Source organism: Candoia aspera, chromosome 3 (genome assembly GCF_035149785.1).
Source record: "Candoia aspera isolate rCanAsp1 chromosome 3, rCanAsp1.hap2, whole genome shotgun sequence".
In the NCBI taxonomy this organism is placed as follows: domain Eukaryota; kingdom Metazoa; phylum Chordata; class Lepidosauria; order Squamata; family Boidae; genus Candoia; species Candoia aspera.
This window is the reverse complement of record NC_086155.1, coordinates 207,533,229-207,558,305: the sequence shown is the minus strand read 5'-3', so window position 1 is coordinate 207,558,305 and position 25,077 is coordinate 207,533,229. Positions and strand designations below refer to the sequence as shown.

The 25,077-nt window shown below is 45.7% G+C and overlaps 1 protein-coding gene across 1 annotated transcript in view; it reads left to right on the top strand.

Annotated features, from left to right (window-relative positions):
- The window catches only part of ARHGAP39 (Rho GTPase activating protein 39), a 129,149-nt gene that overhangs the window by 75,336 nt on the left and 28,736 nt on the right, over positions 1 to 25,077 (top strand). Inside the window, exons 4-5 of the mRNA XM_063299725.1 lie at positions 9,036 to 10,401; positions 20,692 to 21,253. Of these exons, the coding sequence (XP_063155795.1) occupies positions 9,036 to 10,401; positions 20,692 to 21,253 (1,928 nt within the window). The remainder of the gene's footprint in view (positions 1 to 9,035; positions 10,402 to 20,691; positions 21,254 to 25,077) is intronic.

Here is a 25,077-nt window from a genome sequence, read left to right as displayed (position 1 = left end):
CTCGGTGAAGCTTTCAGGGCAAACTCTCTTCCCAAATCCATCAAGCTGTTGTCCCAGCGTTGCGGTGTTTGGACGTGTGGTTGCCATTTTTAGTGCTGGGACCCCTTGCCGACGAACACGGATTTGGATTTCGGGCTGATGACTAATTCTCTTTTGTACAACGGGAACCCAAACACAACTCCGTTAATTTTTTATGTCTGTCTGTCTGAAGAATGCTGATGTAAATTGTACGTAAGGTTTTTTTTTTTACTTGCCCATAAAGGGAGAGTCAGAGTTTTCTCATACATATGCAACTGAAGAAACTTTTGTCTGTGGGAGTTGCTGCCTGAGTGGAGTACGGGGGGTGGCTGCAAACGCAGACTAGATTTCTCGCCTAGCTGATCCTATAGCTGGGCTCAAAATGCTACGCAAGGTTGGACCTGGTTCTTACTCGGGTGGGAGACCGCTAGGAAATGTCAGGACTGTGGGCTAGACTGGGACATTGAAAAAACGTCCCCGGAAAGTCAGTGCTAACCATTTCCATATAATTGCCAAGAAAACTATGTAGACGTTTCCAGAATTTAAGTTTGTTTTAAAGAAGACATTGCCTTTCATTTACATTTACTTCAACTTAATTATAGTCAGTGAGATTTCTCTCCGGCCTGCTATGTCATTAATTTTCCCCTTCTGTCACATTTAACAGGAACTTTGGGAAGTCTGTGGAGACGGCACCCAAGGTTTTCCGAGGCCACATGCAGGCTGGAGGCTTACGTTACGCATTTCTGGCCTGGAAATTTGCTCCCTTGAGGAGTCACCTAAGGGCTGGATGGCTATAGGACAGTGCTTCTCAACTTCAGCAACTAAAATGTATGGACTTCAACTCCCAGAAGTCAGCCTGCATGGGGAATTGTGGGAGTTGGCTGGGGAATTCTAGGAGTTGAAGTCCATACATCTTAAAGTTGCTGAGGTTGAGGAACACTGTTGTAGGACCAGACTGTTTTGAAGCAGAGAAATTCTGAGCAGGAGATGGATGCTCATTTCTTCCCCGACTGATGCTCTGCCCCTCTCTGGATGGCTCAGAGACTGAATCTTGGTCCACTTTGGAGAAACGCAGCTTGGATGAGAAAAGATCAGGAGCATGTTTTCTGACTAACAGATTTTATTCAAAGGCAGAGGTTTTCGTGAGGTGCACAAAAGCTTCTGCCTTTGAATAAAATTTGTTACTTGGAGAAGGTGCCACCCGATTCCTTCTGATTTTTGGTTACTGTAGATGGCTGGGGACTTCTGGGAGTTGAAGTCCACCCATCTTAAAGTTGCCAAGGTTGAGAAACGCTGCCATAGGTTTACACAGCTCTCCTTCTGCAGGGCTGGGATGGGAAGGATTCAGTGTCCCCGCCTGCTTTGCATGAACAGGGCCATGTTGTCAGCAACTTCTCAACTGATTCCAGTTCCAGGGTCATCAGGTATATTCTCTTGGTTAACTCTTACTCTCTTAGGAGTTTGGGCAGAGCAGTCAGTGTCTACCCACACGCCGGTTGCCTTTGATTTAATCGTTGGTCCCTTACAGCTACACCATAGTTCTTTTTGGAGAGGAGTAAATCACTCAGACGGTTCTTTTCCTTCTGTCCTACGCTGCTAACGTTTAGCACAATCTGTTTTATGCAGCTTGGTGGAGCACCACCACCCTTGGCTGCAGACAGTGGGGTTGAACATGCTAGTTTTCCCTAGGATGCAGACCACTCCCTAGCCATGTTTACATGGCAGTAGACGAAGGCAGACTCTGTTATATCCCCCGTGTAGCTGCCAGAGGTGGGACTTGGCCCTCCTCCGACTTTTCTCAATGAACTGCAGATGATGGAGTCTTGCCTGCGGGGCTGATTCACAGTTCTCTGGGTCTGGGAGGGATCAACAGCGTTTGAAGCCATGACAGAATTGAAAACATCAGCTGGGATGGTTTTAAAGCTGATGCCCTACAGCTGAGGGGCTGGGAACACATTATGGAGGTTCAGGAAGTCTAGTTGATGGAGGATTTGGAGGAAGGGGACCTTGGCTGATCTCAGAGAGTGAAGCAGGGTCAGAACTGGTAGGTCTTTGGATGGGAGATCAAGAAATACTAGAGCTTGGGAAGTCAGACAAGCATCCCAGAAGACCATGGTAAACCACTCTCATCTTCTGGTTAAGAAGAGTATTTGGAGGCGTCCATGAGTTTGGAAAGGGCCAAACGTGACTTAAAGGAGACTCTTTTTCAACACAAGTGGGCAGAGGAGCCGGCTGGGGAATTCTGCGTGTTGAAGTCCCCACATCTTCAAGCTGCCAAGGTTGAGAAACAGTGGTCTAAACAAATCAGGTGAAGAAGTCCTTGGGATTTCTTTCATCTCTGCCTCTCCTCCTCAGATCTGGTCACTAATTTGCCAGTAGAGTCTGGTAGATGTGCTAGCCTCTGGCCATGCTGGATAGAAATTATGGGGCTTGTAGTCTAACATTTCTGAAGAGCCGAAGGTTGACAGCTAGGATGGGATTTCTCCCTCTTCGGCTGCTGGCCATCATAGTCAGGCCATCTTCCCCTCACGGGCCCTCCCTTGGAAGAGTGAAATGGACCTGAGAGGGGAAGGCAGGGGAAGGGTTGGAGGAATGCATCTTTGTTGTTGCGAGTTGTTAAAAAGAGTCTTGCAGGTGCCTTCTCTTGCAAGAAAAAATGATAAGATAGTGCTGCCATTGGCCAGTAAGAAGAGCCCTCAGGAAAGGAACAGCCAGCAAAGGAGGAGTCCTTGCAGTGTGGGCTTGTAATACAGGTAGTCCCTGACTTATGGCCATTCGTTTAATGACTGTTTGAAGTTGCGATGGTGCTGGAAAAAGTGACATGACCCGTCCTCGCACTTAGGACCATCACAGTGTCCCCATGGTCACATGATGAAAATTCGGGCACTTGGCAACTGGCATGTATTTACAATGGTTGCAGCATCCTGGGGTCATGTGATCGCCATTTGGGACCTTCCCAGCTAGCTCCTGACAAGCAAAATCAATGGGGAACCATGTGATTCACTTAACAACCACAGCGAAAAAGGTCATAAAATCAGGCACAGCTAATTAAGGACTGCATCGCTTAGCGATGGAAGTTCTGGTCCCAATTGTGGTTGTAAGTCGAGGACTACCTGTAGTTGGTTGATACAAACCAATATCATCTCATGGTGGCCAGAACGCTGGGGAGAGCTATGCATCAAGAAGCCCAGCCTGGCAAGCTGGGAGAGGAGGTGGACTTTGTGTGGAAACCTTGTTGAGGCAACAGACATGTCTGCGTGTGAATATACAGTACACAGGTATTGTCTGGCTTCCTTCTTTGCACCAAAGTGTGGTTCATTTGTGTTTGGCTTACATGTTGTGGGAACCCAGCATGGTGGCTTGAAAACTGTGGTTTATGAGAATAGATGTAGCTCCAAGTTTAATTGTTGGGTTATTTTTTTTATTTTACAGTAAATTTTATTAGGTTTAAAGAGAAGGATAAAAACTACAAAAAAACAAAACAAAACAAAACAACTACAAAGAAAGAAAAAAACTAAAAAAGTGCGAAATACAAGAGAATTTTTTTTTCCAAATTTACAAAAAGGTGTGGCTTCTGACGTTTAACAGCAAGGATATACAAAAATTTCCATAATCAATCTCTTACTCTATATTAAACCAAAACACCACATTATTTCTATAAGTCATTCCACTTTAACACATAATAAAAATCACGGAGGACAGTTACTCCTCCCCCTTATATTAAAACAAAGAGAAAAAAAAGTTCATACAAACCTCCTAAACATCTTTCTCCCCTCCAAAAGATAAAACATATGTAATTATTCCCTTCCTACCACTATTCTATACATTTCTGCCTACTATAATAAGAATCAAATTAAAAAGCATGTAAGTTGTCTGCTATTATACTTAATAGTGCAACAACTTTAATAATCCCCATCTTAATAAACCCAAAAAACAAACACAATTCGAACAGTAATTCCATACCTTTGAAAGGGAATAACATCAATCAAATCCTTAAAGCAAACCCTTGAAGATAAACATTCTTCAACCCTAAGACAACAGTTTTAATACTTTTCATCTTAAGAGACCCCAGAAACAAAGCCACCTCGAAACAGTAAATCCAAATCTTCAAAGGCGAAGAGCATCGATCAGACCCTTAAAGCAAACCAGATGAACGTTCTTCGACCCTTATCCCGCTTCAGAACAAACCAGAGCAGTGACATGTCCCCACGGGCTGCGCAGAGCTTTCCTCTTGAAAGGAGCAAGCAGCCCAACGGCCCCCTCAGAGATTCCAGGTCCTTTTCATGGCATTCCACCGGGAGGTCCATTTCACTTACGGCTTGCAGAGCACCCTCTCCCTCTCCTTAGATTTCTCCAACTCCGTTATCCGGTCTCCATCCAGCATCTCGACAGAAATCCCAATCTCCGTCTTAAGAAAACCCTTTCTATCGCTCTTAAATTCCTCGGTTTCATCCCCACATCCCCAGCCCGATGGCACCTTTTAGATCTCATATTTTCCACAATGTCCTGGATATCTTGCATAAAAGCTTGATCGAAGTCAGAAGACATCTGTTTAAAATCTTGGTGGAAGTCAGAAAGAACCTGTTTGAGATCCTCCATGTCTCACGCAGGAGATCATGGCACCCCCAGGAGCTTGACCGGCGAAAGTCGAAGATGTGAAACGGTTCGGAAGTGTGTTTCCATAAAGTGAGAGTGAGATAGCAGACAGTTCCCCAGGGAAAGTGAGAACAGAAAGCTGAAGTCTCAAATCAGCCGATTCAACGTGTAGGACAGTGCTAATACCTTAAAATGTAGTACAAAAATAATAACAGGAAGACAATTGTTTACTCTCAATCTTCGGAATTTCCTTTGGAAGGAAAACGAAATCCAAAACTTAAAATAATTTTTTTAAAAAAAAGTAATCCCAAAAATAACGCTAAGCACCAAGAGAACCAGCTTCTCCTCGCTGTAGAAAGCCTCTCTTGGGGTACATATACTTAAAAACAAAACAAATTGGTGATTTAGAAATGGGGTGGCCGGTCTTAGTGTCCCTTTAAGGCTACGGCGCTGCTTGGAAATGGTGACGTCCCAGCCTCCCGGCTGCTCTTACCAGTCGAGTGCCGAACGCTGTTTGCGATCTTCTGGCTGCAAGCAACCGTCCGGAGGAGAGATGGGGTGATTCCAGGTATTCTCCTTGATCCGGAAAACATTTCTGGGCTTCAGGAAAACCTGCCTGAGCCCGAAAAAAATTACTGCATTGTCAGCTACACCCGCTGAACCTGCAGGCAGAGCTGTTCAGCCCGCCATTCCCACCAGAAGCCCAAATTGTGGGGTTCGTGATGTTCTCTGAGCTTGGTTGTTTTCTTGCAGATGTTTCATTGCCAGGTTGGTAACATCATCAGCATTTGGGGGAGTGGAGTTTGCTGGCTGTTTGTGTGTGGTAGCCTCCCTCGCCCCTAAGAGCGGCAGATGCCCTGTCTGGATGTGAAGTTAGTCTGGATTATTTCTTTATTTCTTTATTATTCAGATTTTGTTACTGCCCATCTCCCCCAAGAGAGGGACTCTGGGCGGTTTACAGTAAAACTGTCATGAGCACTGATGGTGAGCAGGAGGGGGCCCCGATCCAGGGGGGAAAACGCATGCGTAGTACTGAGGAGTTGAGCAGCCATTCAAAGAGACACAGATCAGACCCGCCTTGACTTTTGGGGTTCATCTGTCTGGGTTTTTCCCACGCTTCTTCAGTTCGTTAGGATTTTCGGTCTTATGTAGCAGTAATAAAACACTAGAGACCTATTCCTTGTCTCGGCGTGGTTCCCGGCTGTTAGGACAAAAATCAATACTATAACAATAATCATTAAAATCCCCCTAAAAATAATAGCAAGTTACGAATATAAAAATACAATATAAATAAAAATAAATTAGGAACAGAAGAGAGAAAAGGCATACATACATAGTAAAAAAAAAATGGCCATAAAAAAAAAAAGGCAGAAAACTCACCACTCCCAGATTTTTTTAGAAGTTAATAATAGTGCTTTCCAATGCATTTTGTCTGAGGTCATTTTGGATACAGGCAACAATAAACATTTCAAACAATGCAAGTTCAGCAGCGCACCATTCGTTCATAATATTAACACGGCTTTCTTAAGCATAAAAAGAGGGCCTTGGAGAGCTCAGATGCCAATACAGGGATTGTAGTTCCAAAGATTAACATTCACCCCCATCCTGCTACTCTCTTTGGGGTAAGAAATATGCAAAGCACAGAGAAGGGGTAAGGAACAATGAGCTGAAGGAACTGGAGGCAGGAAATTAGAGAAGAGAAGAGAAGAGATAATGTATTTAATCTAGTTTCCACCAAAATCATTCAATTTTCTATCCTTGCAAACCATCCTTTCTTCCACCGAGTCCATCACCACTTCATACGTTGCCTTTGGTCCTCTACTGAAGGAGCCTTCTCTGTCTTTCTAGAGAGCATTTTATGAAAGCATTCAGAGGCTAGGAAACCCATTAATGGTGCAGAACAATAAAAGCTGGCTTATGGCTGGTCTTTTTTTTTTTTTTTTGGTCCCTTAAATTTTGGGAGAACCATAAAAATAAATAGGGCAATGGCCCATAGAGATTCTCTAAGCACTGTTTAACAAGTGCGTTCTTTGAAATCATAGAGGCTTTCTCATCTAGCATGAATCTAAATTATCTCAGGGTTGCATTGGGGTTTTAAAAAGGGTTAAGGTGGTTAGACATTTGGGGGAAGGAAATGCTGTCATTCGTGTTCTGTTAGCAAAAAATCCCAGTTTTCGGTATCACCTGGTAAGGCTGTGAGATCCTCTGTAGATAATTTATTATTTATTATTGTCACGCTAGGATGCCCTGTTGAATGCCCTGTTGGTTAGAAATGCTCCCCCTTGCTTACTATCTGGAAGGATCACAGACGTCGGCTGCTTGCTCTTCCCCATGGGGAGGAGGCATCAGATAATACATTTCTAACATTCAGCTCCATCGATTTTTCCAACAAGCAGACTCGCTTAGATGAATCTAAATCATGTAGGGGGCTGGATGCATCCTTCTGACCATAAGCTAGATCAGTGTTTCTCAACCTTAGCGGCTGTAAGCAGTGTGGACTTTAACTCCCAGAATTCCCGGCTGGAATGATGCCAGCTGCATGACCTTGGGCCAGTCACTCTTGCCTAGCCCTAGGAAGGAGGAGGCAAGGGCAACCTGCTTCCCAAAATACTGCCAAGAAAGCTGCAAGGACTTGTCCATGTAATCACCAGGAGCCAAGACTGGTGTCAGCCTTACCAGGTAGACCAGACAGGAAACACAGCCGGATGAGCTGATTCTACTTTTTTGTAAGGCTACATTAACAGAACCTTGCAAGTCTGAAAGTACAATTCTCCCTCCTGCCCAGAGTCCTTTATAGCCCAAGAAACTAGGGAGGGTCCCTTCTGAGCCTCTTGCTCCACCCACTATCCAGCTGCGGGCTCTGCCCTCTCTTATCTGACTGTTCCCTTGGCAGTGTCTCTTCGCCCCGTCTCCCAAGGACTTTCCCACACACCATTACAGCATGTGATGTGCCCATAGTCCCAGCCCTGACTCAGAGGTCCAATCACTGGCTGACTCCACGCAGCCTGCTAAACATTGTACCAGAGCCAACGAACAATACCTCATGTGTTCATATAACATGACCATATTGCAGTTTAGCATGAGGGCCTAATTCACCCAACATGCTAAAACAAAGGCTGGGTCCCAACAACAATCTGAACCACAAACCATCCAACTGTGCTGAAGTCCAACGCAGTGTGTCATATGCACCCAGCAAGAAGAGAGAAGCAATCCAAGGCAGAGCTGAGAACATATTTCATGCATGTTCACGGGCACTACTGTGATGAATCTAGTACGAAGTATTTCAAGAGTCTGAGCTCAATCTGGATTAAGTTAGATAAATTCCCTTAAGTTTTCCCCTTGATTTCAGTTGAAGCAATCTAGGCTAGCAGTGGGAGGGTTGGGGCAACGATGGGTGAGGAAATGGCAGGAAGTGGTGAACCATCTGGCAGCGGTCACTCAATGGTTAAAAGAGGTGAGAGTAGAACAGAGAGGGGTTCTTGAATTTAGAGGGTGCAGCTCACAAAGAAGGAAAGGAAGGACATCTGAGGTTGGCTGTGGATTACTTTTTAGGTCCAGTGGTGGTCTGTATTCTTCTGGCTGCTCTCATTAAGAAGGTGGGGGTCTGTTACTACTAGGCTTTTCTTATGAGTCCATCTGTCAAGACCTGTCTCATTTTGCCTTCTACTTTCCTGCTTTCTGTCCAAGTGAACACAGCTTCCTAAGCCTACCATCTGTATACCATATTTTACGCCCATGGGACACGTCACACCTACATCCCCCTGCTTTGAGTTATGAATTCCAATTCCTTCATGCTAATTCCTTTACTTGACTTGCACCACAGGCATTTCCTTTGGGGGAAAAAAAATGCAGTGGTGGAGCAGCTGTCAATATGTTAGACCAGCCTTCTCTCACCTGGCGCTCTCCCACCTGGTGCTCGTCAGTTCCCTGTAAGCATCAGCTAGGGTGGGGAAGGCGGGTCATTACAATATGGCAGTGTTTCTCAAGCTTGGCAGCTTGAAGAAGCGTGGACTTCAACTCCCAGAATTCCCCAGCCAGCCATGGTGGCTGGGGAATTCTGGGAGTTGAAGTCCACGCTTCTTCAAGTTGCCAAGCTTGAGAAACACTGCGATAAGGTGTGGCACCATGGATCCATGTGTTTAATCAATCAAGTGAGTATTCTAAGGTGTGGTGCATTGTGCAGGTGCTTTCACACCTGTCTAGACCATGTTCTCAAAAGCTTCTGGAAAGGAGGAAGCTCCCATGGGCAGACTGTGTCATCTTGGGTCCTGCAAATGAATGCTCTTCTTCCAGCCTCGTTTGTGTTACATATGTACGGAAGCCATCTGCCGGCCTGATAAGAACGGGCAGCACATTGACGAGAAGACAGCTCTTGTCATTCTTCCTGACAACAAGGGTTTCTCTCTTTCTCCTCTGCTCAGGGCGTCTTCTCTCCGGTGGAACACGGGGACGAAGGAGCGGATGCTTATCAAGGTGACGGACCGGGAGCCCAGCTTCCTGATGCACCAGGGTAACGGCTACACCCTTGACCATCCGCAGGGCTCGCGGTCACGGAGACCCTCGGGGGGCCAGCCGTCCCCCAACCTCCAGACCTTTGCCACTGATCCAGACAACTCGGTCTTCTTCCCGGAGAGAAAGCAGTCGCCCTTCCTGAAGCGGGCCGATCACGTGGGCAGCTGCTCCCCGATGCAGGCCCAGCACCGCAAGCACTCCAGCGAGTCCCAGCCCTCCTCACCGCGCTACGCCTACGAACCGCCCTTGTACGAGGAGCCTCCTATGGAGTACCAGGCGCCCATCTACGACGAGCCGCCGGTGGATATGCAGTTCGAGGCCAGCGGGAGCTACAAGGCCGGCTCCCCCCAGAAGTCGCCCATCCGCAAGCCCCACCCATTCCTGCAGTCGCCCAAGCAGGCCTCCCCCTCCCCCTACCAGCAGCTGGTCTTGACCAAGCAGAAGGGCTCGGACCGCTTCATGAGCCTGGAGTACAGCCCAGCTGGCAAGGAGTACGTCCGGCAGCTGGTCTACGTGGAGCAGGCAGGCTCCAGCCCCAAGATGAAGAGTGCCCCCCGGCACAAGTACTCCCCCAACCCCATCGGTGGCTCCTACTCGCTGCAGCACAGCCCCTGCCTGATGCGGGACCAGCGCCTGGAGGTCAAATCCGGGGACTACAGCAGCATGGAGGGGGCAGATTTCCGGCACAGCCCTCCGGCCGGCCTGCCACCCTTGCAGGGGGAAGACCCCATGTCCTGCTCCAGCCAGCAGAACACCTTGTCCTCCACGGGCTACTCCCCGGGCAGCCGCAAGCGGAAGAGCAGGAAGCCGGCTCTCTCGTATGACCCCAACACCTCTTCCACTGATGGCTCCGGGGAGCGGGAGGAGGCGGCACCGGAGGAGAGGCCTCCCTCCAGCTGTGGCCGGCCCCAGGGTGGCCGCCTGGAGAGCCGGTCTGTGGAGGGCGAGCCCAGCCGGGCCTTTGCGGAGCCCTTCCTGGCCCAGGCCCGCCTGGCCTGGGAGGCGCAGCAGGCCCACTACCACATGAAGCAGCGCAGCAGCTGGGACTCCCAGAAGGACGGCTCGGGCTACGAGAGCGACGGGGCCGTGCCGCTGCCCATGCCTGGCCCAGTGGTGCGCGCCTTCAGTGAGGACGAGGCTCTGGCCCAGCAGGAGAGCAAGCACTGGAAGAGGAACCCCTTCGAGAAGCTGGGCTTTCCCCAAATCCTGCTGGAGAAGAGCGTCTCTGTGCAGACGAACCTGGCGTCGCCCGAGCCCTACCTGCACCCGTCCCAGGTAAGATGGCAGGGCCAGGCATACACGGGAGGGCGAAGGAGGGCTACTGTTTCTCCTGGGTTAGAGCTGCGCCCGTGTCCGTTCTCCTCTTATTTCGAAATTGCCGTTGTTGATGGCCTGCGTGAAAAATGCAGCCCCCTCCCAGACTGCCATAAGGAGCCATCGGGATGTCCCAGGTGTCCTCGTGCAAGTGACGCAGATGATCTGATCTGAATCAGGGGAAAAACTTCACCTGGGGGGTGTGATGACATCGAGGAGCGTGCCATGTCCCTTCCCGGTGCCCCCATCTCACAAATCCGGTGTTCTCAGGACTTAATGTTTTATGAAGCACAGTGCTTTTAATTTTTTTGGCTCCTGTTCTTTTTGGGGTATCCTTTATGATATTTTTTGCCCTCGCCGATCCTCGGCCTTGTTTTCCTATGTTGTTGCCTACTGCAGAAGCTGTAGTGATTGAGCTAAATTTCTTTGGGATCCTGTAGAAATTCAAAACGGTGCAATCATCTTCTGATTATGCATTTCTGAGTGTCTGTAGCATCACAAACAGGCATGATGATGTTATTGTGGAAATGACATTATTGTACCATTTGCATAATTCATCTCGTTTCGTTGCTGATATCATGCTTATTTGCGATGCTGCGGAAACACAGAACTGTGTGCTGTAATGAGATTTTTATGCAGTTTTGAGCTTCCATAGCCTCACAGACTGGCATCCTGACGTCACACATATCACAATGAACAACTTACATAATTTATGACATTTGCATGTTTGCACACATGATTTGGTTTATGTAAGTTGTATAATGATGTCCTCTGTGCAGCAGTGTCATGATGCTTTAGATATCAGATGCGGGGCTGAAGGGCAGTTCTGCATGAAGGGAAAATAAGCATAAAAAGAAAAATGGGACGGCAATTGTGTTCTAGAGAGACAGAAAAGGATCGAATAGACAGTGGAGCTTGAAAGCAAATGCGATCTTTTTCCTCAGCCAGTATGTCACGTCCAGATCTGCCGTGACGGCTTATTGTGATTTCAAGGCATTCTGGCAAGTTTTTTTTTTCCCCCTGATGAGTCAAGCGAGCCAAGGGTGGTCCAAGCGCTCAGGATCAATGGAACGATTGATTCAGCTGCAGCCTTCCCAGCTGGGTAGCCTTGGAACCATCATAAAAAAGATTGCACAGGATAAATGATTGCAGAATAAAAGTTAAACTAGTCCACCCTAGAAACGGCAGTGATAGTTTATAAGGGAGAAAACAAGTAACAGTCAGAAATAAAGGATTTATACTGAATGGAATTGACATAAAATTGTCAGGGGTCAGGAAATGCAAAATTTGTGATTGTATGTGTGGCTCAGCAACGTGGATCTGGGTCACCAGTGACAAGCCAGAATGAGATCCCTTGGCCGTCCTTGGTTTCCACGTGTTCAGCTCAGTCCTGTTTGATGACTTCACTTCTCTATGTAAATTATGCTCCAAGGAATCATTATGTCTCAGAAGTACCCTCATTAACATATCACTTGCAAACAAATAAGTAGCCTGATCCCTTATATTGTCAGACAAGCTAACATTTTCGAGGCAATTAATGAAAGTTTCATTGGAGCCTCTGAGAGCAAACAAGTCACCATTTATTTAATTTGCTTTAAAAAGAGACTCCGGTTATCTTGTTGTTCTCTGTAGCCCCACCGTAACTGTCTCTTGACCCACCCTTTCCAGACTTGTCTGAACCCCCCTTAAAAAGGGAGGAAAGTTTGCATGAAGATTGATGCAATCTTTGCATGACCAGTCCCTAAGTTTATGGGTTTTTGAGTTTATGGGCAAATCTGAACACTTGAAAAAATTGCCTGGGCTCTGCAACATATGTCACTAAGCACAAAATGTTCGTGCACCCACTTTTTCTGCATGTCTTGTAAGCTCCATATTGTTTGCATATGTAATGGCTTTCTGTGGGGTAAGTCCTGTGGGGTAAAGGACAGACCTGTGTCTGCGGATGCTAAGTGGCTGACCTCAGATGTTGAAAAAGATCTTGAATAGTTCTGATAACCAAGTACATTTCCATTAATTAGGCATGATATCTTGCCTATATCACTTTCTCAGGATGTTAAATAGTTCACTGATTCATGTTTTTAAAAAAACAGATTAAGATTGCTTGAGCAGGGGACCTTTCACCTTTCACCGAAGTTGAGATGAGCTTTGGAGAAAAATGAATTTTGATCTAAAAAGTTTGGATTCCCGTAACATCTTAACCGAGTTAAAGACTTAGAATCTGCATTTTCTCAACATTCACAGGACCCTAAAGTTTATTAGGGTGAGGCGTGGTTTGGGTTTTTTTGTGGCCCCGCATGTTGCTCCAGCCCAATCTGTGAGTTAGCAGATGGTTTGCAGATCACTATATTATCCCACCCCAGAATTCAATAACCATGTAAAGTATGTTCTGGTAACCCAACATGAAATCAACTAAGTGGACCTGTCTCTAAGGATTCTTGTGTGAATAATGTTGCAGTTGCAGAACTTTAAAACCATAGGCTTACAATCCGTCAGTGGGTAGCTCCCGTTAATGAGAACACCCATTTTTACTCAGTGGACATCATATCAGTGACCAAGCTGTAAGATTTTTCTTGCATAGAACCACTCAAAAGAAAACTGTGAAATATCAACTGTAAAATAGGGTATTTGTTAGCAAGTAATGCAGAAATCTTCCTGATTACGCATCCAGAGGAGAGAGCAACGAACTGAACCTTCAACTATATGTAGGCTATATATAAAAAATCCTTGCTCCTTTGGCACTTTTCTGCTGTATCCATCCGGAAGGGCATCTGACCTAACGTGCACCTTAATATGGCAGAAAATGGTTATATTAAACTTTGTGATGATCGGCTCAGAATAAATGAAACCATATGAGATTCTGGAGAATATTTCATTGCGCACCTTTGAATCTAACTGTCCTCCTGAATTGCTTTTGGAACTAGTTTATGATCCATGAGAAGAAACTTTGCTGGCTTGGTTTCCCATCTCTCTCTTTCTCTACACCATAGAAGCCACCCTTTAGGAAAGTGATCCTTTGGTCCAATAATAGCATGCTTTATACACAGTATAGACCACTTTAGGGTGGGTCTTCACATGCTGTTGCGGCTGTCATCTTGACTTTTTTGAACCCTCTGCAGATGACCTTGGTTGCCCTAGTTTAGACCAGTCAACCTCCACCTACAAAATAGAATGTGAAGGATCTTTAGAAAAAAAATATGTTTTAGTATTTCTGGTCCATTGATAGTAAGATTATCTGCTCCCCAGAATTGAACGCCAATTAATATCTGGACCCTTAGTTTACTGCAAACAGGTTCCAAATGCAGTCAGTCAGTCCTTTTGTGTATTAATCATTATTCAGGCTGCTAAAGTTACCCTGGCCTTAAATTTTAACACCAGAATCCTTTCTCTTTAATGAGGGTTTTAATAGAAAACCCTCATACTTAAATCCCAGGCATTGTTCAACCTCAGTTTGATCGGGAGTCCATTTACATCTTAGACTCTACTTTGCAACAGCAAAGTGTATAAACGAAGCGTAGCCAGAGAAGTATTTTAGGGCTACTTAAAAGATTTTTTTTAAGGTGATCAAATGACTGCCCGTTGCAAAAGATTTTTTAAAAGATGGTCAGAAGATTGTTCATTGCAAAAGAAATCATAAATATTTCCTGAGCTGTGGGATGTTTGGAGAGTAAGAAGCCGTAAAACAGTTGTCTTTTGAAAAGATGAAAGAGTGAATAGCACAAAGGCAATAGCATGCAACATACTGTGTGTGTATGTGTTTACACACACACACACACACATACAGTGTGTGTGTGTGTGTGTGTGTGTGTGTGTTTGTGTGTGTGAAGATGCACCTGATCCACTAATAATATGGGAAGTCCATTCTGATTTTTCTTGTAGCTTGTGGGAGAAAAACCATCAATTGCTAGTGCTGGCTAAGAACCAGAGTTGCTGAAAATAAGAGTGTGTTGGAACGGAGAGGGCAAATTCTCCAGGTTATTGTCAGTAATGAAGTGTGCTTCACCCAACGCCAGCAGTAATATCCAGTCAGTGGGGAGATACAGTCCAGAGACATCTGTTTAGACTCCATTCAAGTGTTTATCCGAGGACAGATGGCATGAAAAGAGTAAGCTGCTTTTTCTGACGTGCAGTGCTGGAAAGAGCTGACCTGTGGATGTGTTGCTCTCCAATGAACAGCATTTCTGAACGTCCACCTTTTTTCAATCAGCCAAGTGCCGGAATAAAGCTAGGTTTTCCAAGCTGAAGTGTCTGCATAGAAACTTTAACAATGTCCTTGACGTTCTGGTCTCTTATCTTGGAAATGAGGAGAAGCACTATCTTAACGAGAGAAGGAAAAAAAAATGTTCATGAAAGAAGAGGTTGAAAGGATTTGCTTCTGGAAAAGGCAAGATTGTGTGCGAATAACTCGTAGGGGAAAGGCTTGCAGAGAAATGTGGATGAGTCATCCTTGGAGCGTGCATTTCAGATTTAAATTTGGGGACCTTATGCAGTGATGGAATGCTCACCCGGCACACAGAGAGCCTCTGTTAATCTACAAAAGCTTTATTATTCAGAATTGCTTGAGCATTACACACACAGAGATTTGTACTCTGGTCTACTGCAGAACTGATCAGGTAATGCCAGGGGTTGGGAAGACTGGAGCACTCCATAAATGATGGTTGGATTGGGGGTCTTCTGACAAGGACCTGTTCAGCATGCCTTGTATCCTTTGTCAGGCACATCCCATCAGCATCTCATCACCCAGCACCTCAGCTGTCCTTTCGTTGAACTCTTAGGCCAGTGTTCCTCAACCTTGGCAACTTTAAGATGTCTGGACTTCAACTCCCGGAATTCCCCAGCCAGCCATGCTGGCTGGGGAATTCTGGGCGATGAAGTCCAGATATCTTAAGGTTGCCAAGGTTGAGGAACACTGTCTTAGGCTGTTGGATCAGATGTGAATTGCTGCACACGCTTAACTGTTAACTTTCTGGTCTCTGGTTGATGCCCTCCATCCTTGTCTGACTTCAAAGTTGCCATGCATGCTCCTTGATGCCTACTGTACCTGTTCTCTTCCAGAGTCATATTTTGGTCATTCTGCTTCATCTACTTCTCCCAACATTCTAATTTTTGTGATATATTCCTCCCCTTCTTTGAGGAGAGGTGTATCACATTCACAGATTTGTTCATGGTTAGTATTGGTTTGCATCAGTCTTGTTATTCAGCTCATACCACGAATGCCAGTTACAAGTGAGTATATGATAATAAATGCAGCAACGACATAAACGATGATAGAAATCTTCCAGTCATCCCACCAATGAAACCATTTCCATGACCTATCTTTCGTTTTGTATAATTCCTTAATCTAAAACTTGTCCGTTTTACGTGGCTGTTTTTCAACGGCAGCCCCATTCTTGCTTAGAGCCTGTGTCATTTGCAATCTTCTAAAATACAACTCAGCTTCCTTGCTTCCTTAATCGTCTGTGCTACTCCATAATCTGAAAACATGTGAAGAGAATTTTTTTTCTGTCTCAGTGATTGTTCTTTATTTTGCCCATTAGCTAATTGGAACTGCCTCATAGATACACACTATCTGTGCTGTCAATAGGACAAATCCCGTCTGTCCAAAACATCTTCTAGGCCAGTGTTCTATATTCGTCAGTGTTCATCTTCTAGCCAGCAAGCTGGGGAATTCTGGGTGCTGAAGTCCACACAGCTTAACGTTGTTGTGGCTGGGAAACACTGCTCTGGGGCATACTTATCTGCTTAGTTTTACAAATAAAATAATGTCCCAATAGATCCCCCCTCCACCAATAATGGAAACACCGAAATATCTTTATGATGAAAAGTAGGGCATAAATCATTGTGCCATTGTTGCACCACTTGAATTCAGTAAAAAAATATGTCCTTTACTTCCTGTGTGTTTTCTATGCAGTTTGCATTATTTGAGTTGTTGTATCTCCTCCATGCACAGGAGAAATCCAGACGGAATTTCACATGGGTTATAAGCACACTCCCCAAAGGATGAGCTTCAGAAAGCTGCCTGCCCCTGTTTAAAAAAAGAAACAAACAACCTATTGTCACAGGCTTATACGTTTTATATAACCGATGGAAGGCTCATGTTTGAAGACGAATAATTTCATACACGTGAAAAGATCTTGAAGAACGTGTTTCTCTTTTTTCCTATTAAGCTTCCTGAAGAAAATGGAAATGTGCATTGAGTTTTCCAAAATAAAAATCCATAGCTGACAATTTCACAGAAATGTTTTGGGATTTGTGAACAACAGGAATGCATTCATGTATGTATGTATGTATGTATGTATGTATGTATGTATGTATGTATGTAAGAACACAGAATCAACAGTAAGAGACACACAATGCTATATGTAACATTATAGTGACATCAACAGATGTTGCATATCTTTAACATTAAACTCTAGAACTGCAGCTGCAACGACATTTATGTTGATGTACGTCATTCTCTTTAGTTCAGGTATATGTCGAACCATACCAAGGTGCACCCAACAACGTTTTCCTTTGTGTCGATCAAAAAGAGAATGGGAGAAATGCAAGGGGTATTTGCATAGGGACCAGTCCAATCAGCATCCAGGGTCTGTGACTTTTGCTCCTAATTTGCAACTGAAAATCAGGTGTGCATAATTTTTCTTTGGTTAATATTATTTTACAGCTTGCTTTGTAGGATGACAGCAACTCTCTGTGTGCTGTGTTCCCTCAAGCATTTCATTATGGCCTAACATCCCAAAGTTTAAATGTGTAACATTTAATTGGTGAAGAATGTAAGCAGTGATTGGAATAATAGGCTTGCTGAATTGGAGACTGAAGACTGGGGACCCCCAACAGGAGGACTCCCACAATGGTGAGAGGCTGGGTCGGTCCTGGGCATGTTGGGTGACGTGACTTTGAACCGCCACATACATCTACATGTTTGAAGAGCTGAAAGAGATTCTGGAGTTGTACAAATGCAAGTCTGTAATAAAATGATGCCTGCAAGGTTGCAGTTGGCTGTAGGGCCAGCATCTTCCTCTGCCCCAGTTGTATGGAAAGGGAGGACGGGGTGCCTTTTAGGAAAGTTTTGAAATTAAGGAGCGTGGGGACTTGGGGAGAGAATAAGGGCAAAGGGAGAGCTCATGAGGAGCCTAGTGGCCAAGGGAGGCTGCCTTAGATGTTTTGTAGTGGACACCATAAGGTAGAGTCTTCCTCAAGTTAAGCTCTTACTACATGATGTGAACGTGTTTCCTTGGGAGCAGGATGAAAGTGGTTCCTTTTGCCATCTTCTGAGATGAACTTCCTTGTCTAGCCTACAGTCCTGCAGTTTTCTAATGATCTCTCATCCAAGGACTAACCACGTCTAAACATGTAGCCCTGTTTGTCTTTCTCAGGTTCAGCCAGGATCAGCCACTGGCTGTGGTAGCTTCACCATGGTTTATTTAGTGAACTCATTTTCCTGGACTCACACAACACACTGAACCATAGATCAGCCCTGGGGTGGTGAAGCATGACCTGTTAGACTAAAATGGGATCTCTTTGTCACATGAATATTGTCCAACTGGGGGAAGGGGAAACAAGGAAGCTGCAAGGCTGGACATTCTTTTGTCTGGGGTGCTTTAGTTTGGAGTCTCGCACTGAGCAGGGGTCGGGTTTCATGACCTCAAGGGTCCCTTGAGTTCTGAGTGACTGAGTTGGGCAAATGTATGCAGTTAGTGGATCAAAGCAACACAGTCTGGCTGGGTTTGTATAAAATGCTAGGCTGAAATGTGGCTTCTTTTGAACCAGCCACTGTGGTTTATAAACCATGGTTTATGGTTTAGTGTTCTTTCTGAACCAACGACGATTTCTTTAATAAATTATGTTTAAGGAAACTTTGATTTAGTATGTTGTGTGAACGGTGTCACTGCTTCCAGTGTGTCATTTTCCATGCACCATCAGGTAGCAACCCTTGGCAGTCTTGTTTGGATATTGCAGCTAAGCAAGGTTGGGCCTGTTTGGTTCTTGGGTGGGATTCCACCAGGAATCCCAGGGTTATAGGCTAGATTAGAAACTAAAAAGTAGTCCTGAAGAAGCATTGGCAAACCATTTCCATGCTGTTCCTGAGATAACTGCATGACTGTGTCCATGGACTCATGAGGAATCAAACTTGGCTGAGCGACATTGTCTTTATTTATTCTTATTTATTTATCAAACGTTATCACTGCCCATCTCCCTCCCAAGGAGGGACTCTGGGCGGTTTACAATAAAAAACAAAATTAAAATCAGAAACATTTGTAAATACAATAAATACAATAAAAATAAAAATGGAATGGAATCTAGATGGCTGAGAGTTCTTTATCAGTCCATGAGCGTAATAGGTCCGTCGAGAATCACTCTAGGGTGTTAGCTATCCCCAGGTGTGGCTATTCCCCCTCCCGTTCCAAGCTTGCTGGCACCTTCAGTTCAACCTGCAGTTGAACTGGGCATGACTAAGCGAGCCCTAGAAACCTCCGATGGCTCAAGAGGTTCTGATGTGCTTTCTTGGATCTTGCAGTCTGCACCCCTCTGCTTTCTCCCCAAAGGCTCTTAGGAAGCTGATACTAACGTTGCATTCTGTATCTTTTTCTGACTGACCCTTGTTCTTTCCTTCTGCCTGCATAAACTTTGGCTTTCCAGAACCCTGTCCAAAGTACGGCTTGTTTCCACCCCAGTTTATAATCCCATGAAGCGCTAGGCTTCTAACACATGTTTACCCTTTGAGTGATTGATTATAAGCTTGTCCTGAGCTGGTTTACTTCCCTGTTTGAAAGATGTTTCCAGTGGAGAGGGAAGAATGCTGCTGGATGAGCACGTTTGCAACAAACCCATGGAGTTTTCTCTGTATTTGGAAAGCGTTCAGTATCCTTTGGTTCCCTTTTGGTTATCTAGTTTTGATCCAGTGGGGATGGGGGATGGCAACACCTCTTAGGAATTTTTTCCCGCCTTCCATAACTTAAACCTTTTGTTCCTTGACCTGCATTTTGCAATGGTGGCAAACAGGTTTAATCTTCCTTCTGTGTGGCATCCTACCAGATGTTTGAAGTGTGTCCTGTCCTGATGCTCTTTCGAATAAAAACACTCCTAGCAAATAAGCCTAAGGATTTGCTGACAAGGCAATAGTCGTTCGTAGTTTTAACTCTTGTTTTTCTCAGTGGGAAATGAAGCAGAACAAAACGACAGGAATGTAAGAGGAAAAATATTCAGGGAGGAAACATGTATGCTTAGCAAGAGGCCTGTGAGTTAGTATTTTGAAAGATCATGGCAGACAGGAGAAGCTTTAGCCTAAAGGAAGACAGATCACATAAGTTCTGGTGGGAACGCTCCTCCGAGGAGGTGGGAAATATTTGTAATATTTGCATATTATAGTACATTAACAGTTTGAGAATCTGATAAATCAGGGTTTTGTTCTCCAGCCCATCAGGAGTGCTGGAACTACAGATCCCAGAATTCCCAGGTATTGTATGAAAGGTAAGAGAGCATGTTGGTTGGGAATCCTGGGAGTTAAGTCCCTAGAGCAGTGTTTCTCAACCTTTGCAACTTTAAGATGTGTGGACTTCAGCTCCCAGAATTCCCCAGCCAGCATGGCTGGCTGGGGAATTCTGGGAGCTGAAGTCCACACATCTTAAAGTTGCAAAGATTGAGAAACACTGCCCTGGAGGATACTGAATTAGAGGCTAATAAAATAAAATGTACAGTATTTATGCCACTGGTACCATTTTTAATTTGATAAATCCAGTGATACTTTTATAGGCATCTGAAAATGACATTTAAAGTTGAATAATTGGACAGTCAAATTTTAATTTCAGGTTTTTTTTAAGGAGCAAATTTTGAATGTGTACTATTACCATGTGGAAAAGAGTTTCCATAGACTAGGTCCATGTTCTTCCTGGAGAATAATCCCCAACTTCAACATTCATCTAGGTCTTTTCACATGTAAAGAAGACCCTCTTCTCCTGATTGAATGCTGGTGTTGTGCCCTGAAATATTATATAACCATTATTGGCTTGAATTACAAATCTGGACCAAAATTGTGGAAAAGCGGGGAGGAGAGATTGATGTAGGCTGCCATGTTACAGCTATCTAGTCATGACCGTCAACAGCAATGTCTCTTCTTCCATTTTCCAGTGTTGTTGGAGTGGGGAAAGGGAGAAAGAAAAATTGGGGGTGGAACTCACCTTTCCTTGGTAGTTGGTGGTCTCCTCTCATGTAAGGCCATTGGTCACTGTGTCCTCTCTTGCCTTGTCTTTGCAGTCAGAGGATCTTGGTGCCTGTGTTCAGTTTGAGAGCAGCAGACAGAACAGGAATATGATGCCTAGCACCAGCTGTGTCTTCCCCACCTTTAATCTGAGGAAGCCTTCCTCAGAGACAGACATTGAGAACTGGGCCTCCAAACACTTCAACAAGCACACACAAGGCCTCTTCCGGCGCAAGGTCTCCATTGCCAACATGCTGGCATGGAGCAGCGAGTCCATCAAGAAGCCCATGATCATGACCACCGACCGCAACGTCAAGAAGGAAGCCTGTGAGATATTCAAACTGATCCAGATGTACATGGGGGACCGCCGGTCTAAGACAGACCAGCTCAGCGTGGCTCTGGAGATCGCCACCAAAGGGTGGAGCATGCAGGGCCTCCGGGATGAGCTGTACATCCAGTTGTGCCGGCAGACCACTGAGAACTTCCGCTACGAGAGTCTCGCCCGGGGCTGGGAGCTGATGTCCATCTGTCTGGCTTTCTTCCCTCCCACTCCCAAGTTTCATTCCTACTTAGAGGGATACATTTACAGGCACATGGATCCAGTGAATGACACAAAAGGTAAGAGTGACTCACCTCACGCTTGACCTGGCTTTGCCCTTGTTGTGTTCCTAGCAGACAGCTTTCTCCCCAAAATGGCAGTGCCCAAGTTAGACCAAAGAAAGACATGTTGGTGGCCAGCAACAGCTTCCCAAGCTGAGACATAGCAAAATCCAGCATGAGTTTCATCAGGAAATAGGTTTGATGACTTTGGGTGAGACCAACTCAGGCACGCGTGTGCACATGCACACACACACACACACACACTTTTGCATTCATGGTAATCTGGGACGTGTGCTAGAGTCCATGTTTTGTCAACATATGGCCCAGAGAACACAATATTCCGTAATTGAGGTTGATGAACATTTTCAGGAGGCTACAGCCCGCCATCATTGTGGGGAATACCTGGCTTTCAGCATAGGACATAGGACATCCCTGCCCCCTGAGTTCTCATACCCTTGCTTACCATACGGTGATAGCTCCTTATAGGCAGTCCAGACCACTTTTCCCCTCTCTTCTCTTGGAGAAGGTGGTTTCATGCTTGTTGCCTGCACTTTGGGAGGATGGGTCCCCATCACACCTCCAGCCTTCCGTCATGTAGATGGAAACGTGAAGCCAGGAGAGTGACACGCAGGATCGGTTGCGTGGGTGAGTCCTCTGTTGCTGTGGGCTTGCAAACTACATGGGTTGTTCGTGGAGTGGAGTGGAATGGTCTGGCAACCGAAAGGTCCTGTTTTCCTCTTCCCTATGTCCCAGAGTCTCTTGGGTTTCCCCATTTTCTCACTGAGTCCATATTCATCCCATGCCCCCTCTCTCAAGAAATACCTAAGAATGCCATTCTTCTGCCTGCCTATAGTTTTCTTCCCTGATTTCATTTCACTTTATTTCAGTGGAGGCCAAGGAAACGATTCGTTCTCCGCATATGAAACTGCTTGAATTCCTATGTTTCCCCCATTTCTATTTTGTTGTGCTTCTTTAGACCACCCTTTCCTAGGGCCATGATGGCTGGGGAACGATAGACACCACAGTCCTCCCCACATCTCCAGCGTACCATCTTTAAGAAAGACTGTTCTATGCTGGAAGACCCATCTTGTTTTCTAACATTCCCTAAGACTGTGGCCTCCTCAGGTCCACCAGATTGTCCATCGTTCTACAGAACGTGATGTCCAATTACCTCCGTCTTCTCTGAAATACATCCCGGAGGATGTAGCTGAGTGTTCTGATGTCAGTGATTGAGACACAGTCCTAGAGCGTCATGCATAAAGTAGGCTCCTCTAGGAATACTATCACTATTGTTATTCCAGCCCTTGGCCATTGTGTGTGTGTGTGTAAAAAAAAAAAGGGAAGCAACAGAGTAGGTGGTAAGAATCTCTCCCACCTCCCAAGGGGTAGGTAATTAGAAAGAGAGGAAATGGGAACATGTCAGCTCAGAGGACTGCCAAGGCCAACATAACAAGCCATCCCCAACTGTGTGCTACTGGTGCATGGAAGGAAGTGGATTCACTGTGAGGGAGGAAGCTTCCCTGGGCTGTTTATGTGGGACCCTACACAGGACAGGACCAAATAGAGCAAACTGTGATAGCAGCAACAACTGCGGCAGTTGCAGCTACGACTAATACAGCTCCAATGTCCACGCTGCTCCGTTTGTTGATGGATGCAGTGAGATGTGGGGACCACATTGTGGGACTCACCCTTCCCGCCACAGATTGCTTTCATTGGAAGTGAGCCAGGGATGCTGGTCATTCTCGACCAAGATGCCCAAAATGCAGCTGTTACCCCAGAGATGCTTGGAAACCATCAGGGGATGGCTAAGACCCCATGCAGGATCTAAGACAGGTGGAGAAGTTCCCCAGCCAGGCTTCTGTCTGTCAACTGCTTTCTCCTTGGGGGAGGCCCAACGAAAGCTCTGTTCTCCACCGGCCTGTTTGGGTTCTACTGCTGCTCTGTTCCTCTGTGGGCAGAGAAGACCCACTCCGGCCTTCCCCAACCTGGCGCCCTTCAAATACATAGGGTTTTCCAGAAGTCCCCCACCAGCATGGCCTCCAGAAGATTCAAACATTTCTTCCTTGGATGGCTCCTGAGCCCAGGCCTTGCTGCATGGGGGGGGCCTGCCCTCCCCTGGGCAAGCAAGGGGGCAAATGGAGGAGGGGCAACAAAGCGTCCTCCCCCTTCCCCCAAGGCAGGCCTCTCCTCCTGAATCTGGGCCTTTCTGATTTGTGCACCTTGGCTCAGTTTGCCCACAGCAGGTTGATTTTGCCCAAAGGGATATGAAGCCCAGAGGTTTTCAGACCACCCAAGGCTGCTGGACTGGAGGGGGTGGGCAGGAGGGGGAAGCCAAGGAGAACCAGACTTTGCTTCCTCTTGCTTGCACGCTGCTGGTGAGTCGGAAGTGGCAGCTGTTTTCCCTTGAGCAGAGCTGCGCTGCATCCTTGCCCCACTGAGTGCGTCATCTTCCTATAAATGTCACCTGCAATATGGCAGGCTTTGAATCATCCTCCTTGCTCCCCTCCCCTCTTTTGAGGTCCAGCTCTGCAGCTGAAGCTGGTAATTGGTTGTGCCAGACATCGTTAACCCTGGGCTGTTATTCTAACAGCAGGCTGGCTGGGGAATTCTGAGAGGAAGTCCACACCTCTCAAAAGCTGCCAAGGTTGAAAAACAGCATTCTAGCACTAGAATGTCCTCTGCTTGAGGAGCAACAGCCCCCCAACAATTTCATTAAAGAGTTACGAAAATGTCTCCCTGGATTGCCTTTGGTTTCATCCTTGGGTAGCCTCGGAAGACCACAATCTATGTTCCCCACTGGTCTCCACCCCACGGTCTCCCACTGGGCTCCCTCTGTGAAGTTCCCCATACAATATTGCTTTGGGATTTTGACCTTGGTGGCTGGACATCCCACGTGTTGCCAGTTGGACTGTACTGATCCTGGGAAGCTGGATTAATCCATGGCGAGGTCCACAGAGCCTAGGAAATCTCTGCAGTTCAGGGATCCGCTGGAAACATCTCTGCAGAATTTGGCCCAGAATTGGCCCTGGTAGGCGGTGTTCTTAGCCTGAAAAAGCAAGAAGAACAAATGTCCAGTTCTCATTATTTTTCAGGCAGTGGAACTGGAAAATATCCCCTCCCCACCATCACCATGGCGTAGCACCACAAAACAGGACTCCTATTTCATGAAGTCTAGAAACCCAGTTCTTGGTTTGGTGAATTCCTTTCCAGTGCTGCCTTGAAGCGCCATATGAGGGAGCTTTTGGGAAGGGAAGGCTGTAGCATTGTAAGGTCACTGCCAAAACCTAAGTTACTTTTAACATAAGCATTCACTGGAGCATTTCAAGTACATTTGTAGGAACGACAAGTCCTCTTTTGCTCCAGATTTTCACGAGAAGTTTGGCTTCCAGTTATCTCTTTTCTTGGAACATAAGGCAGTTGAAAGAAAATCAGGAAGAACAGTGAAAATAATCCAGGCCTTTCAGCTATAATCACACCAAGCTTAGCAGAATCTCATGACACATTAAACATTATCCTTTTCTCACCGAAGTTCTGTTTGTTAGCTGCTGAAAAGTCCTTTGATGGATTCAGAGTCCGGCATAACTTCAAGCAAGTTAACAATCCATTCTCCAGTCTGAAGTTCTGCAATAAAATAAATATGTTCTGCAAAGTTAAATTATGGAACAGGTATCCATAATGCATAATGCAAAGAAGCATTACAAGCACTTTACAGTATATGAGTATATATATATATATATGTATGTATGTATGTAAGGAATATACAGAAAACCTGTATAGGAAGGATAACAATATCGGGGATAGCTTTGACAGTGTGGTCGGTGAGCTAGAGCCAGACATCCTGA